This window comes from Phoxinus phoxinus (assembly GCF_949152265.1).
Source record: "Phoxinus phoxinus genome assembly, chromosome: 2".
NCBI lineage: Eukaryota > Metazoa > Chordata > Actinopteri > Cypriniformes > Leuciscidae > Phoxinus > Phoxinus phoxinus.
In genome coordinates, this window is record NC_136877.1 from 9,283,502 (window position 1) to 9,300,671 (window position 17,170).

General features: G+C 40.0%; 1 protein-coding gene across 7 annotated transcripts in view; it reads right to left on the reverse strand.

Annotated features, from left to right (window-relative positions):
• Positions 1–14,697, reverse strand: part of ppargc1a (peroxisome proliferator-activated receptor gamma, coactivator 1 alpha) — a 46,158-nt gene extending 31,461 nt beyond the window's left edge. For 6 of the 7 annotated variants that reach the window (XR_013795821.1, XM_079596428.1, XM_079596425.1 and 3 more), the window contains exons 1-2: positions 14,508–14,681; positions 11,306–11,485 (exon numbers count right to left, since the gene is read on the reverse strand). Coding sequence is in view for 6 of the 7 variants with exons in the window: in XM_079596428.1 (XP_079452554.1) it covers positions 11,306–11,485; positions 14,508–14,555 (228 nt within the window). In the remaining variant the exon portion in view is untranslated. Of the gene's footprint in view, positions 1–11,305; positions 11,486–14,507 lie in introns of all 7 variants that reach the window. The other variant, XM_079596426.1, reaches the window with a different exon arrangement.
• Positions 14,698–17,170: the final 2,473 nt, after the last annotated feature.

Below are 17,170 nucleotides of genomic sequence, written 5' to 3' on the forward strand. Positions count from 1 at the left end.
ACAAGCTTTATGTTAACTTGTGCTTCTCCAAACATGCCCTGCGGGGACTATTTTCCAACTGCAAGTGATGTTACTCTCCCTCTTCTTTCCCTCCTCCTTGCACTCCCTTGCTTTTCCCCTCCCTTCCTTGCAAAGTGAATAAATTTGCTTATGCCCACTGGAATTCAGACTCTCTCTACGGTTGTTTGACAAGCTTCTCCATCAAAACGTATTGATGACAGGGCTCTGTTGCATTTCACAACCATTTCAACTAAGTGGTCGCCCTGGTCCGACTGAAAATTGTCCAGTGTTTTTATTTTTATTTTTATTCACTGCATATGAGAAACACCAGAAGTCAAACACTCCGAAAGTGTGATGAAACAGCCCTGACCAATTATCTGCATTGCCCAATGGTGGCACCAGTAACACTGCTCTCATAGACATTATCATTCCAGGAAAATATTACTTATACTAAGGATGTCCAATCCGGCATCCTGCTGAGCTCAACTCCAACCCTAATTAAACACACCTTAGCCAGCTGATCAAGGACTTCAGGATTACTATAAACCTCCAGGCAGGTGTGTTGGAGGAAGGTGGCCCTCTGGGAGCAAGATGGAGCCATGACATATACCTAAATATAACTGGTTCATAAAAAATGAGAGATATAACCAGTGAAATTCACTGAACCAATGGTTTCAAATCCTGATCCTGGAGTACCCACAACAGACATCAAACATGTGCACTCTCTTATCTATTCTAACATACATATTTGAGGACTTAGAGCAGGGGTGGCCAATGTCAGTCCTGGAGAGCCACAGCCCTGCAGAGTTTTGCTCCAACCCAAATTAAACACACCTGGTCCAGCTAATCGAGCTCTTCAAGGTTACTAGAAACTTTGAGGCTACGTCTACATTAATCCGGAGACATTTGAAACCGGCATTTTCGTTTATAAACGCTCTACGTCCACACTAGCGTTTTCGGACGTTTCAGTGTGGATGAGAAACTTTTGAAAAAACGCCTAAAAACGTTAAATTCACCTTACCTGCGCATGCGTAAAACCCCACAAAAGATCACTGATATGATTCAGATGGAAAAATAAATAATGAAGTTATCGTGCGATTCTTCTGACAGGATAATTTTATTTAGTAAATATCTCACCATCCACTGATGCGGTCCAGGTCGCACGCAGTCACCATATGTTTGGTCTAAAACGCTTCTGCTCTCATGTATTGCCGCAGGACAGCAAATGTGAGTAGATTCTGTCATCTTTGCAGGACTGTGATATGAAGAGTATGCAATGTAGAATATGTTTAGCAACAGTGTGAAAGTGAATAGCACATAACAGGCACAATACTGGTATAAACATGAATATCTATTGGTGCAATATGCGTCACATGACTAAATTTACGTCATCGTTTTTAAATACCACCGTTTCACAGTCCACACTACAACGTGAAAACGGCGTTTTCAAATGTATCCACTTTGGTGTGCGTTTTCAAAAAAGCTTTGTTTTCATTAATAAAAACACCGTCTCAGTGTGGACGGAAGGCCAAACCGGAGAGAAAAATATAAGTTTTCAAACGAAAACGTATTAGTGTTGTCATGGCCTTAAGCAAGTGGGTTGGAGCTGGTTGGAGCTAAACTCGGCAGGGCCCTGTGGCACTCCAGGAGCTGAGTTTAAGAACACTGTCTTGGGCTGAATCGGATATCGCCCCCTAAACCCTCAATCACTATTCCCTATGTTAGTCCACTAATACAGTTCACTTGAATGAGTGAATGAAAACAAGTGAGAGAATTCGGAGAGCCTTTGAACGTACATCGGCTGTACACTCGTTATTGCGGTGCAATGTGGGATAGAATGAGTGCACTCAATATAGTCCGCTATGGTTTCGGACGCGACACCACAACAAATGGCAGATTTCAGATTCAGCCCTGGAGTCTTTATTAATGAGCTGATGAATTGAATCAGGTGTGTTTGATTAGGGAGACAGCTAAAAGGGCTGTTTACAAGACACCATTTTCAACTAAATTGTGCATTTTGGCCGTTTGTTTACACGACAACAGCGTTTTGGGTGCCTGAAAATGCCAACTTTTAGTGCAAGTTTTAAAAATTGGTCTCCGTGTAAACAATAAAAACGTGAATTTGTGAAAACGATGATGTCATGCACATGCGTATTACATGTTCAATCTATAGTGTTTAATCGCCATCTAAAGGCCTGGCAGCAGAATACAGGGTTTTTAGTCATTTTCGCTTCGTGTGATCTGTGTGAATGGGGATGGTTTGACAATGGTGTCGTGTGTATGCATGCAGAGAACTCAAAGGTAAAACTTCTCAGTTTTATCGTTGTCACGTACCATCAAATGTTCAGAGCTGCGGGACCAGGATTGGGAACCACTGCACTAAACCTTTCAGATTCACTCTGAAGCAACAGAATTAATTTAGTTTTCAGCTGACTAAACATCCTAAACAACCATAAATTGACAATTGACAAAACCAGTGTGGTTTTGTGGTAACTGAAACCATTTACTTTTAGTTATTTGCTTAAAGGAGCTCATGAATTGGCGAATAAAACCTAAAATACTTAAAGGGGTCATGACATGTTTTTTTTTATTTTATTATTATGTTCCCTTAGGTGCAAATATAGTATTACTATAGTTTTTTTTACAAAAAAACTTTTAAAATGTAGTGATTTATGACCTTTTCCCACCCTGTTTCTCATCCTCTGATTCAAACAGTCTGTTTTGGGGGTGTTTCCCCTTTAAGAGTTCAGTGTTAACGCCCACTGTTATGATTGGCTAACGTCAGTGCATGCATCAATTATTAACGCCCCCAGCCAGAACCTGTGCGGATTCAGCGTATTTAAAAAGTAGTTTAAAGTTTTAAACACATTACTTACAGTTTGCGTCGTCGTTGTTGAGCCCAGAATAGTCGGCAAGGACTTATCTTTGAGCAACAGTTTTCTGGCAAAGCCAGCATAATTTTGGGATTTGTTCTCAAAACAGTCATCCTTCAAATGTATAAAACAAACGCTTAAACTAACACTGCCGTGACTGAGACATCCGCAAAAAATAAAGTGCATCCATTTTCCCCTGACGACTGGATCTTTCGCAGCGTATTCAAAGATGTTTGTCCACAGCCAGGAACAGCACATCTGCGTGGCATCGTAATTTCCCTGTACACAGACCCACTCGCTGTCCGTCGACTGAACACTTGTGAGGCGCGCAGCGCGCGGGCGTGACAATGATACAAAATGAGCGTAGTTGCCTTGCGCTTTAAGCGTAGTTGTCTTGTGCCTGGAGGCGGTCATATGCAAACGCTGGTACGTCACTTCGTACCGTGACGTCACTTCTTACTATGGATCCAGAACGAGCTGTATTTAGAGCTTGATTAAATAAATGATTAGTTTATAGTGGGGAGGACGTCTTAAGCTATGAAACTTGCAGGACGTTTTAATGGTACAAAGACCTCTTATATACTAAAAGATCAAGGCAAATTTGGTTTCTCATGTCATGACGTGAGATGAATGGTAAAAAAATTACTAAGACTTCAACTAAAATTAAAATATGAATAAATACTATAATCTATAAATGATTCTAAAATAACACTGGGCACAACATGACAAAATAAACTTTAGTGGTGCTTTTGAGGAGGCTGACACCAAACAACATGCAAAAACATCTTCGTTTCGATAGGCACGGTCGGGAGATAAGTCAAAGTGTGGTGCATGTGTATGAATGCGCGTGCATGTAAGTGTTCACTTGAGGAAATCATATTATACAGCACAAAATGATAATATGCTTGGCCCAGCTGAACTTGTGCAGCTAAACTGATGGTGTGTTTTCAAATGTCAGCATAAATTTGCAAATTAAAAATGCGAAGCCATCAGCAGTCACCGTTAACACCATGTGCGTGTGTGTCTTGGCGTGGATATGCTTGTGAGCATTTTTCTGTCTTCTGAGAGATGTAAGCCCACAGTACATTTGGCCGATTTTATCAATCACGGTTCCGTGCTGTTGCTCTAGGTTTCTGTTTGATAGATTTACAAATTACTAGACAAGCAAGAAGCAAATAGGACCTGTTTACATGGATGCGTTTATGTGTAAGTGAATGTGTGTACTTGAGTGTGCCTGTGATTTATTTCAGCAATTAATCTGCGGAGTCGCTTTCACACTTAGACATCCACACACACTTTGACTCACCAGTTATAGCTAGGTCAAAGTCTGGTCAAAATTTTGACCGGTCATCAGTAACTGCACTCACCTTACAAAGCACAGCCAGTGCTTTCACCCCACAACCAAGTTGTAATTTCAAACACTTCTTGGCGGCATAGATTCATGTTTGGATATAAACATCAGACAACCCGACCACACGGCCCTTATTGGATGACCTAATACAGTACAGGCTTAAATAGGGAGTTATTTTGACTAGCTGTCAAGTGCCCTTAAAATAAATGGCAGCGGCAATCACTTGGAGTCAGGGAGTGTTCCATTCCACACATTGTCCATGCAGTGGATAGAACAGTGAGAACTCTTGCCAGGATTCAGAGCTAAAGGCCATCAAAAAGACAGCATGTTACACTCCGGTCATCTGTTTATCAAATGAGAGGGGGATCAAGGCGACATTATAAACCCCTATAACATTTTTTAGTCAGAGAACAGCTTGAATTACATTGAACTATTGGCTGAAAATTGATCAGTTATTCTGAAACTTGACTACTCGTTTACTGACGGCTTAAAAAAGTTTTTTTTTTTTACTTCCTCATCAAGCCATCTTAATGCCTTAATGCAAATCCTTATATTTAGTTTGATTATACACTCTTCTGCACTAACAGAATGTAAAATGGTTTTACCAGTGTTTTGGATATGGCAGCAACACCATGTTTGGACAAATATACCATGTTGTACTTTGAAAGTGTCTAGTATAAATTAAAATAAATAGTAATTATTTGTTATGAGTAATAAAAAAAACATGGGCTCATATCTATATATTTGCAAAACTCCAAAAAACATACATATAAATACAATTCACTGCCGTTTTCCAGCTGAAATGAACACTAGGGGCAGTACAACAGCAACAACCTTTATTACTTTTCACACAAATCATGATTAGAGGGCGAATTATTTATTAATAAAGACTTATTTTTGCATGGTTCTAATGACCTCAACACATTAACGTTGTGCATGATTTGTAAACTAATCCATTTGGACTTTTCCATCACATAACCAACTCCAAGTTTTTTTAAATGTTTTCTCTGACGTAGTAAACTTGCTCTGCTGCTCACCTGGTACAGCATTGCACCTGACTGCTTCCTTGCAGTGACGTGAAACACAAGTCATGATCTAAGACAAGCTCAAATGGGATGGTTTCTTCAGCAAATGCATTTTACTTTTTTTTTTTTGGTGAACACTATCGGTTTAAGATTTAGTTTAGTTGGTACGTTATTTCTAAACGCAATAGAGCATTATAACCTTTTAGCGCACTCACTGGGCATTTCATTTCTGAGCCGGTGAGATATGTACAACCACCAACATAATAAAAACATTGCCAGATTCACGTCTATTTCGGATAAAACTCAACAAGCTTTTAGTGCCAATCAATTTGACATTGCCCTTTGAAAGTTTCATGAAACGAGCAAGAAGCAGCGTAATATCTTATTTAGCAAAAATCTCGCCACAGACACGTTTTTCCATATAGCCTAAATTTAATAAAATTACATAACATGGTAAAGTATACAAATATGGTAATCTATCAGTGCCGTGGTGTTAATGACGTTACCTTCACTGTATAGCACTGTTTTGGGAGCACAAAGCTAACAATATTTGTCACAGCAGCCTGATACTAAAGCATCTGCCATGAAATGTGTTTAAAATATCCTAAATAACGCTATCTACTGTGATTTTGCTTTTAAAATTCCTGAAAAAAAGGTAAGATAACATCCTGTATGATAAACTTGTGCACAGTTTCGCATTTATCACTACGCATGAGAACTAAATGTTCCATTTAGTGGATACAATTGGCTCAATACAAATGTAGCAGCCCTACACTTTCAACTAATGCTTAAAAGAGCAAATATATTTGACTCAAAACATGGTTTTACATGTCTGAGTGAGTGCCTCTAACCTCCCCACGGCCCTGTTCCCGAGAGAGGGGCTGCCGGTGACAGGCTGACCGTGCTGTCAGGCCCTCTCCCTGGGGCAAAGCGAGCTGCCTGTCGGCCCCCACCTCCAGAGATCCATTTTAGCCCCTGAGATGGGCTTGATAACTAGGGCTGAACTGCCACTGAAAGGCATAAGCCGTCACGTCACACAAAATCTCTAGGCTGCGTTTCCCTGCCCGCTGCTATCGCTCACTCTCATCTGCCTGCCGGCTTGCCCCACACGGCCCTGCAATAATGGAACATCATGTACAAAATGTCAGGAAAGCGGAAGACATGAAATAATGAATCATTATAGTGAGAGAAGCTTTGTCGCATGCAAGCGTGTGTTTAAATGCGCATGCCATATCATATTTGATATGCAAATTTCTAATTCCTCTAGATTATCACCATAATCAAAACTTTGCTGAAAAACCTGTTTACAAAATCTAATTTATATGCCTATCGTCTGATTGATAGTGTGTAATCATTTTGCTTTACAATAGTTTATGAATTTTTTAGCAAGTAAAAGGTCTTTTAGCATAATTGTAAATAGTCCCCCTTCAGGTTGTGGCACGTGAAATCTTAACTGAATTTTAATAAATGTAAAAATAACTTTTATATTGTTAGTAATATTTCAAGATGAACATTTACTGGATTGAAGCCACTTTGAGGAATGTTTATTTGTTCATCTCTCAATCATCATTGTACTGCACAGCATTATACGTTTTGCCTCCCACAATAAAAAACTAAAATAACTATTTTAATATCATCTTACAGAGACATACTATTGGAGATATAGAGTGACAAATGATTATGTATGTAAGTCGTCTGAATTTCATCTTACTTTTCTGCCACATAAATATCAGCATTAAAATGGCATATTTTTGCTCAGTTTGGCTCAGACGTTTTTCCTCCTCGAGTATGAGCGACATGTCCTACATCATAGGAGTCATAAATGCCTGACAGAACAAATATGATACTCAACAAAAGATGCACAGACTGAGTCTGAAAACTTAGGCAGCTGACTTGTTGCCTCATCAGGCAATGACTTTGCAGGAAGCATTTGCGTACAAATGTATACCTCACAAAACTGATTTCAGACAAACTTCTGAGGCAGCGTGGAGATTTATCGACAACAAAGCGAGCTTTTGGTGATAACTAAGCAAATATTTAATTACTACAATAGTAATTTCTCGCTAGAAATGACATCAAGTTGGTTGGTCAAAAACGTACATTTACACAAACTGACCACCAACCGCAACATTCAGACGCCATCTTTATTTTTCTAGCTCAGCTGTCATAGAATAGAAAGCACTGGATTGTGGGATATCAAAGGCAGCGAAGGACAGTTCTATGCTGCCTTCAAAAATGTATCGGGTGTGTTTCCCGTGCAATGACGTAACTCGCTGCTTAACTACTACAGTACAATGCATCGTTGAAGAAATCAAGTAGCTAGTCACGACTGTTTCCCGAAATCGTATTGTCGCAAATTGATTGTTTAACCACGTTGGTTAGGATGTCACGCACGTGGTGGAGTAATAACTTCTTTTAATGAATCTGTTTGAGATCGAATTAATGCTAGATTTTTTTTTTGCAATTATTTCTCACTTATTTTGCTTAATTTCCACATTCAATCTAGGCTCGTTCTTACGTAGGCTACTAGAGCACGTATGCACATGCACACTCTTAAAATACGACGCTTTTACAACTAAAAGACGCAAATGACGTGTATGTATTCTAAATAAAAGATACAGATTGTGCTGAATGTCATCTTGTTTATTTGGCTCAAGATAAGAATTTATTGAGTCCACATGTCATGAAAACAAAAAACTATGCTTATAACCACAGGTCGAGAGCTGTCGCTCCAACCACACAAGTTTGCGATGGTATTTGCGAATGTTCGTTAGAACTATGATTTTGAAATGGTAAATGCACTGCATTTATATAGCACTTTTAACAGACCTATGGCCACCAAAGCGCTTTAAATATTGCCTCACATTCACCCATTCATACACCGACGGCGATGTCAGCCATGCAAGGCGCCATCCAGCTCGTCGGGAGCAGCTGGGGTTAGGTGTCTTGCTCATGGACACCTCGACACTTGGTCAGGTGGAACCGGGGATAGAACCACCAACCTTTCGGTTTGTAGACAACCTACATGAACCACTGCCGCCCTATGATTTCGAACACCGACTCGTTGAGCGATGCTTTCGGGAAACACACCCCAGATGAAGGTATCTCAGGGGACAGGATGTGAGGCTAGCCTTAGTTCCTACCCTGGAATGCATTCTCCAAAAGGCAGCATTTTTAAGCTTTTGGACACAGCCTGCTCCTGGAGAGCTACCATTCTGCAGAGTACAGCTCCAGGCCCAATCAAATACACCTGAACCAGCAAATCAAGGTGTTCAGGGCTACTTGGAAATGACAGGCAGGTGTGTTGGAGAAGGATTGGTACTGAAGTCTCCAGGAAAGAAGTTTTTCAGGAGCAGGGTTGGAGATCCCTGCTTGAAACTAAGGGGTTGTTTATGTTTACATGACACTATTTTTAAATAAAAGCGTAAAACTGCAAAGCGTAAAAAAAATGTTTGGCGTTCATTTACACGACAACAGCGTTTTGGGTGCCTGAAAACACAAACTTTTGAAAACGGGTTTCAAAGTGCCGGTTTTTGAAAACGGTTTCTGTGTAAACAACTGAAACGCAAATCTCTGAAATCGATGACGTCATGCACATGCATATTACATGTTCAGTCTATAGTGTTTAATTGCCATCTAATGGCAGGTTAGGGTAAGGGTAAGGATAAGGGTTAGGGTTAGGAAAACTGGGTTTTTAGTCGTTTTTGCGAATCCGTGTGAATGGGGATCGTTTTGACTGGTGTCGTCTGTACGTGGACAACTCAAACGTCTCCGTTTTAAACATATCGTTGTCATGTAAACGTACCCTAACTTATGTGCATGTACATTTTTTAGATCATTAAAATGGCCTTGTTTTCTCTCAGACCCTAGACAGCACAGGCGCGTTGAGTGAGTCTCTAAATCCTCTGTGTGGCCTGCTTGTTGTGTGACATCAGAGGACTCACCAGGCCACCCATTAACTACACTGCAGTCAGACAGGTTAAGAAAACATTGCCAGGGGTTTGAGTGAGTGCAGGGGGAGGAAGAAAAAGTTCTGCCAACTAGCTTTACACAAGAGCTGGCCATTCATTAACCTGTCTTCACTCTGCTCTTGGGCACTGTACTGACCCACATAGGCTAGTATTGGAAATGCATATACAATGCACACATTCATCACTATTGACACCTCACGTCCCATCTCACTGAACTAGGATCAGCTGCTTTAGCACCTTGTGCTTATTCCGTCGCCACTAAAAATTCAAATCAGACAATAAGGGTATACAAAAAAAGAGCAAACGTTCAAAAATATTCTATATCTATACGAATTTCAAAAATGCTTCTATCACAGTAGCAGTAATGCATGTAAATTATTAACATGTCAATTAACATACACACACAGTATTCATTTTTTATCTGGTTGCTTGGCACTCGTAATTGTGGGCCCCATAAAATCATTCTCTCACCACATTGTCCAGGATAGGAATGTGGAAGAATTCCCTATCACACCAACATCACCAAACCCCAAAACACGCAACAGACCCAGCGCTATATTTGCCAGCACTCAAAGCAATGCAGCGTTATCATTTCTCTTCTCTATCTTCCCAGATAAGACAATGAACTAGCCAGGGCCAGTGCTGCTTTGTTTTAGCCGCCTCATTTCTTTCCCTATGGACTTTGCTTTCTTTGTCAGTGACGAAGAAGCGCAAATGTGCAACAGGTTTAAAGTTTTACCTCTTCCCTTTTTCAACATGACAACCCAGGACAGGAGCAAGCCGGTTAAAAGTGTACCATCTAGATTAAGGTAATGATTCAGATATGAGACCAGTTGTATAATTAAAATAAACTACAACAGTGTTAGTGACTAAGTCTTTCTATAGGGTTTCTATAAGTAAAAACGTTATTAATTTTCTCCATAGGCGTAAGGAAATTTATTTTGAACTTATACATCTTTCAAGACCTGTAAGATATAAGGTACAAGTTATAATATGCTTTTGTTGAAGCAAAATGATTGTGTTCAACAGTGGAATTCCTGGTGAAACCTACATTACCAATGATTGTGCAAAGAAATCTCCACCAATCAGAAAATTGCAACAAGCATATCTCACCAAAAGAACCCTTTGGCGTCGACCCACTCCCATAGACACACTGTGTCCTAAATTGCTTAAATATTAGTATGCATGATATGCATATTTTCTCCATCAATTTGCACAAAATGTCAATAATTTTCTCCATAGGCATAGGAGAATTGATTTTGTACTTTTAAGACATACCTGTGAGCTACGAGGTGAAATGTATATACTTTTGTCGAAGCTGTCAAATTTTTTTTTTTTAAGACTATGTTCAACAGTGCAATTCTACATTACCTACATTGAAATCTCCATAAATCAGAAAACTGCAACAAACAAATCACACCAAAATAATAGGCTACTTTAGCACCCACCCGCTCCCATGAAGCACTGCAAATGAATCATGCTCTCAAACTGCTTAAATGTTAGTGTGCATCATTTTAATTTGATCATGTCATTCCCAATGTGTCATGTGAAGTTATTGTACCTTTGTCTTTTTCTCTGATTTTCAAATATATATATATTTGTTTTGCTTCGGATCAAAGTTTGGGATGTGATTTACCTAGCTGGTTGGTCATGGCTTATAACTCCTATACAAAGGTCGCTGAAAAAGTGGACAAACACTGTCGCACTCTATTATAACTGACCATTAATCTCGAACATCAAGAGGAATGTGCATATAAACAGCCATAAATTGTGCTTCTGGCCCAAGATTGTACTAAAAGGTACAAACACTGACCTTAAGTACTGGGCAAAGGTTGGGAGCTTATCATGATACCTCACCCCAATTATCAGACAACATGTGAATTCTCATTCCCAATGAGTTATTAACGAAGTTACTCTCTGTTATTAACTAATAAACAGCACTGATTGACAAGCCCATCGTCTGAAGAATTCCACACTCGCAGTTGCAATCTCCCACAATAAACTGCATGAGGCTAGAATCATATCTAAGAGACAAGCATGCATGATCAGATAAGAAAAACATCGCAGCACAATGACCCTCTTTACCTCAAACAGGTTTGATGCTTCATTGCCATACTGACTGGAAATGATTTCTGATTGGTCGCTGTACCACTTGAGTCCTCCCAGAAAGGTATCTGCATCGAGGTCACTGACATCCAGCTCAGAGAGGTCAAGCTCAGGCAGGTCAGGGCAAAGGGGCTGGTCTTCACCAACCAAGGCAGCACACTGGAAAAGAGAAGAGATAGTTGAGCACATATTTGCCAAGATTTTAAACATCTACATTAAGTGTTAATGTAGAAATTCGCTTAGTTTCCAAAAAAGCCACAACTTGGGCCAGTTACAGTGATAATAGAATTGTTCAAATAAAAGGTTTTAACAGGTTTTACTGTTGGTTAACATTTTGTATTTACTCTCTAACTTTGCAGCTGCTGTATGAGCTCAAATCACACACAAATAAAGTAAAAAATAAATAAACTTTCACATTGCTGTTGGTGGGATCAACAAATCATTCAGTACTGGTCAGGCATTACAACACCTAGTATATTGACAGCCATCTCCATAAACATGTTCCTGGAATGAGCTTGTAAACCGATTTATTTTACATTGCTTTCATTTATTTAAACTAAAACCTATATTTTTTATTGCTTTTGGCTTTTTAATACAATAAGTAAACTAAGGCAATGATGCGTTGTCATATTTTAACGCACCATGCATAATAATACTTATGCTTAGAATGAGGCATAATTGTTTACTTTTTTGCATTTTTACAGTATTTCTAAATCTGACATGATGTAAAAATGAAATGTCCTCGCACTATGGCATTTGAGACAACTTAGTATTCAAGATGGGGGCAATGTTTTAAAAGAGATATGGAGTTGTACCTCTTTTTTTCATTGAGCATTAAATGCTCAAAATTAATTGTGTGAAACACTGAAAGCAAAATATTACATTTCTATAAAACAACTATTTGAGCATCAGAAAAGTGAATCACTGACACAGACTTAATTCTATCAAGTCTTTATAAGCAAAACAGACAAATTGTGCCACATCATGCCATAATATATCAAAAATGTGCACCTGTCTATTTGCACAGTGTGACTGATGTAACCACCAATAACTCATCCTTTATTTGATTCATGGGGAGTGTAACTTACCTACATAATTGCCACTTGTACAGTGTAACTAACATGAAAAAGCTACTCAATTCACTGCTAAATTTAATAACCAGTAGGCCTACTCATTTTGGTTTCATTATCCCGAACTAAAGGAGTTAGAACCAAATGAGAGAAACATAAATCTAACCTAACATCATATTTAGACGCGTTTGCTGCATCTAGGAAACCACAACAACATAACCACCCAGAAAACAAATAATTCTGTGATTGGTTGCGAGAAGGGAGGGGCGGTCCGTCGTAGGGAAGAGCGCGACACGCCCTCTGATTGGTCAGAATACTGTACTTCATATCAGTGAGTATGTTGTGAGTAAGATAGAGGCGGTGGAAGCTAAACCAGCAGAGAGACTGTGCGTGCGCACAGGTGTGTAGAGTTTTGACAGACGGCGGAGGGTGCTGTAGAGTGATGCTTTTCGTGAACAGTCAAATGTTTATTTCGTGCGATTGTTGAAAGGATTCCATCAGCGCGCGTTAACTACTGATACTGCGTCCCAAATCGCATAACTGCTTTTTTCTCTCGGTAATACTGACACAAATGTAACATCACAACAAGCGATCTGCAATAAGTAAGCTGAAATCAAAGCAGATTCTCACACCTCACACTTGGATCATCGGTATCTGATTTAGATCTATTTATGACACCAATCCTCTCCTTCCGCTGTCACAGATTTATAGACGCCGGGGAAACCGGTTACATCCATTTGTAAAGGTTAATGATAAAATAAGATACAATCACATGCATCAGATGCTTCTGCCTCGGCATCTTGTTGAAAGCCTTCTCCCCCTTTTTTCCTCTCAAAAATACGGACACGCTCACGCTTAATCACGAGCACATGCAGAGAGAGAGAGAGAGAGAGAGAGAGAGAGAGAGAGAGAGAGAGAGAGAGAGAGAGAGAGAGAGAGAGGGAGAGAGAATAGCTACTTGTGTTGGAACTGATATGATTAGAATTGGAAACGAGAAGCAATTTGCTGATTGTGTTTAGATGGATTTATGCTCCGACTGAGACACTTAACTAACCTTTTAAAACGAAAATAACAATAGCGCACGTGCATATGCAACGTAGACAGGTGCCTCAGCGCAGCGATATATTTATATAGGGAGAAAAAAAGTTTCAGCTATGCATACTGAATAAACACTGCTTTATGAATAAACCAATACGCGATAGATAAGATAGATATATAGATAGATAGATAGATAGATAGATAGATAGATAGATAGATAGATAGATAGATAGATAGATAGATAGATAGATATAAATCATAACGTAGCTAATGTAGACTACATGAAAGTGCGTCGCTATATTATCGTTGTCTTACATTTCGCCGAGCGATACATAGTAACACGTGTTTAAACAAACCTAAAATGTATCGAACAGCATGTTTTAATGATTAATTACACCTATGTCATACACAGCTATGCAATCGCTATTGATGTATTGCACTGGAGCAACACTTAACCTCGCAATGAAGTCTTGCTAAATACAAAGTAAACGAGGTTCAGCAGCTTTTTTGCCGAACCCCGATTTCCTGCGCATTCTCCAATAATCCAGCACGCGCTCCGCATGCATGCAAATAAGCCTTCTTCGAGACTGTATGTTTTTGATAGGAAAGTTTCAATGTACAATACCTGACGCGAATACATATTAGTAATTCCAGCACATCGGCAGTGGCTCTCTCACTGAAGCAGATACCTGTCTCATCATCACCTGCGTTACCAGCGAGCGAGCGCGCACTCCATCCACGGGCATGTGCATGTCAACAATTCCCCACGACAAGACATCCTAAACAGCCTGTCACTCTTCAACTCCGACACCGCTCGAGAAAAGCCACTCGCTATCACCAGATAAATCACAGCACACACAATTTCTGCCAACATATTCGACTTTCTCACAACCCGGTGTAATTCCCGTGCATTCGGAGCGTCCGCGTCTTCCGTGCATCGTACAAGAACGGTCGACTTCACATAACGGGAACTACGACCGAAGCCAGTCTCGGACGTTTACTGCGCTCCGTCTCCTCAAAGAAAAAAAAAAGTGTTCCAGCCCTGGAAAAATAAGTTGCACATCAGTTCTCACCTCTAGTTCTCTCCACACCGAGTCCTGATTACACCTGTCCCACGCCATCCAGCCACTGAATGACGGTACGAAAAAATAAAAAATAAATTACGGACAAAAGAGAAAATCCACTCGTTCCCTCGCGCCCCTCACTGACAATGAACCGAGGGCACCTGTCTTACAACTGCTTTCCATCACATGACAAAGCTATTAAAAGTAGGCAGGGGAGTGACTCCCCTTCGCTGTTACTCGCCAATGACGTACCGTAAGGAGGGCGGGGTCTGGCACGCGCATAGTAAATCTTCCTCAACTATAAACCACTCGCCCCTCTCAACATGCCTCTAGTAACAGCTAGGGTTGGGAACCAAGAACCGGTCCTGTTTTAAAAAATATGACCGGAACCGAATGGTTTTCTTGACGTTCGAATGCAGAACGTTTTTCATTCTTATTATGCAAACACGAGCCCGTATTAAAATAGCCCTCTCTTGAATATTCAGCGGCGCCACAGCACCGCTACTGAATGTACAGCGCGGAACATACAGGGACCAATGCAGTTCGATTCCCGAACGAATGACTCTTATGAGCCGGTTCTTTTCAGTGAATCAACAGCCGACAGCGCGACCGGCACCGAAAGATTGACACCGGTTCTTTTTATACAAACCATTGTGATTCTTTTGGAGCGGCTATATGCAAGTACGTTGGATATGAACACTCAAAAATACATAAATGCTGGCTGTTTAGAAGCTATAACATCGGTCAGTGCAGTCAGTCAGAGGAGGGATAATTTACGAGTCTGCCGGGACCTTTTACCCATCAGTGCATCCATCAGATATGCTATTATTTTTTCTCTCTCTTGTGAACAGCTTCCTCATTCGCCATATCATAATTGGTCCGCTTAAGAAAAGCTTTTAATCCTAATTACTTTCGTTCACCGAAGTAAACACTTGCTCTAGGCCTCTTTATTAAGCAAATTATCGTTCATCTCCGCTGCAATGCGAAAGGAAAATAATGTAAATACGGGATGAAATGGTTGGTTATATGAGAACGCGGTCAATAAGTTGTGAAGATATATGGTGGTTCGCAGAATACTTTGAATCCATATAGCCCGAGGCATCTTTACTCGAATGCTCACAGTCAGGAGTGTGTGTGTGTGTGTGTGTGAGGGGGATGTGTGCTCAAATACTATGTTTCATGATATACGCTGGACTGCGCGCCGACCGACTGAAGACTGACTTCATTTTGAGCTCATTGGATGTCGTGTCACATTTAGCACCCCCACCTCCTCTCCCCGCGCGCGATTTATACTTTCCATCCGGCATCGCAAACTAAGCATCGGCTTTGGCTGCTCTGGAGAGTCATAACGGCTGAAAGATAATGTAATGCGCTCACAACGGATTTTCTTCCTCACTCAAACGCCAGGAAGAAGCAGGTGACGAAGTGTACAGATCAACAGTTCATGTATACGCAACACAGATAGAGAAAACCAAAACACGAGGTTTGTAGACAGTCAAAACAAAACGCAGATCGACCACTGATGACCGCCCACTTTTTGAGAGCTGGAAGCCCACTATTTATCAGCTGCATCATCAGTTTTCATGTCCAAAACACTGAGAGAAATAATTAATATTATATATTGTGTTGATGAGGTATAAACAAATAGCCTATGGTTTGCAAGAGTTTGCATATTTTAATATAATAAACAGAACCCCTAATGTTTATCCTATTTTATGTAGGTCTATTTGAGCTTATGTCAGTGTAATGGCATGTGCTATATATCCACAGGCGACCACTCTTATCTCAGATGGTTCTTACATGGTAGCATAAACACAATACTAACGCAACACACAGATGACACACTGATGCCATATTGTAATCAAGGCAGGAGCTGGAGGGATGAAAATAGTTGGTTGCTCATTGTATGGTAGTAAAGGCACGTGACTCTCTCTCTCTCTCTCTCTCTCTCTCTCTCTCTCTCTCTCTCTCTCTCTCTCTCTCTCTCTCTCACAGACTGAAAAAGGACTGAAAGCCTTATCTGATTGTTCTCTTTATGGCAATTAAGAAATAGCGAGCTAAAAATATGACTCTGTTGTGATTTCCTTTTAAATGGATTTTGATTTGTTTTCATTTTCTTCCTCGTGCTGGCAGCATTTCCAAGAGAAGATATTCTTTTCCAGATAGAACTAGTGTACAACCTGTCACGAGTCTGTAGTCATGGTGGCATGAAATGTCTACATGAACAGCAGGTTTCGAATGTAAATGAATTGTGAAACTGTCAATGAATAAATGCCAAACAGCCACATTCAAATAAATAGAAGTATTATACCCCTGTGAAAAAGAAGTGTACTTAATTGTATTAAATGTGCACTTGTGCAATTAGAATGTTAAAAGTAGCCTATATATGTACCTTCAAATAATAATATTAAGGAAATAAAAGGCCTTATACGTATGGAAGCTTGATTCCACCACGGAATAAACAATTAAAAAATAATTTCGACTTTTTATCTCACAATTCAAACTTTTTTCTCCTCACAATTGTGATTTCTTTTCTCAGAATTGTGAGATTATAAAGTACAATTCTGAGGGAAAAAAGACTGACTTTTTCAGAATTGCAAGTTTATGTCTCACAATTCTGACTTTGGAATTCGCGAATTGCGAGAAATAAAGAGTCGAATTGTTAGATAAAA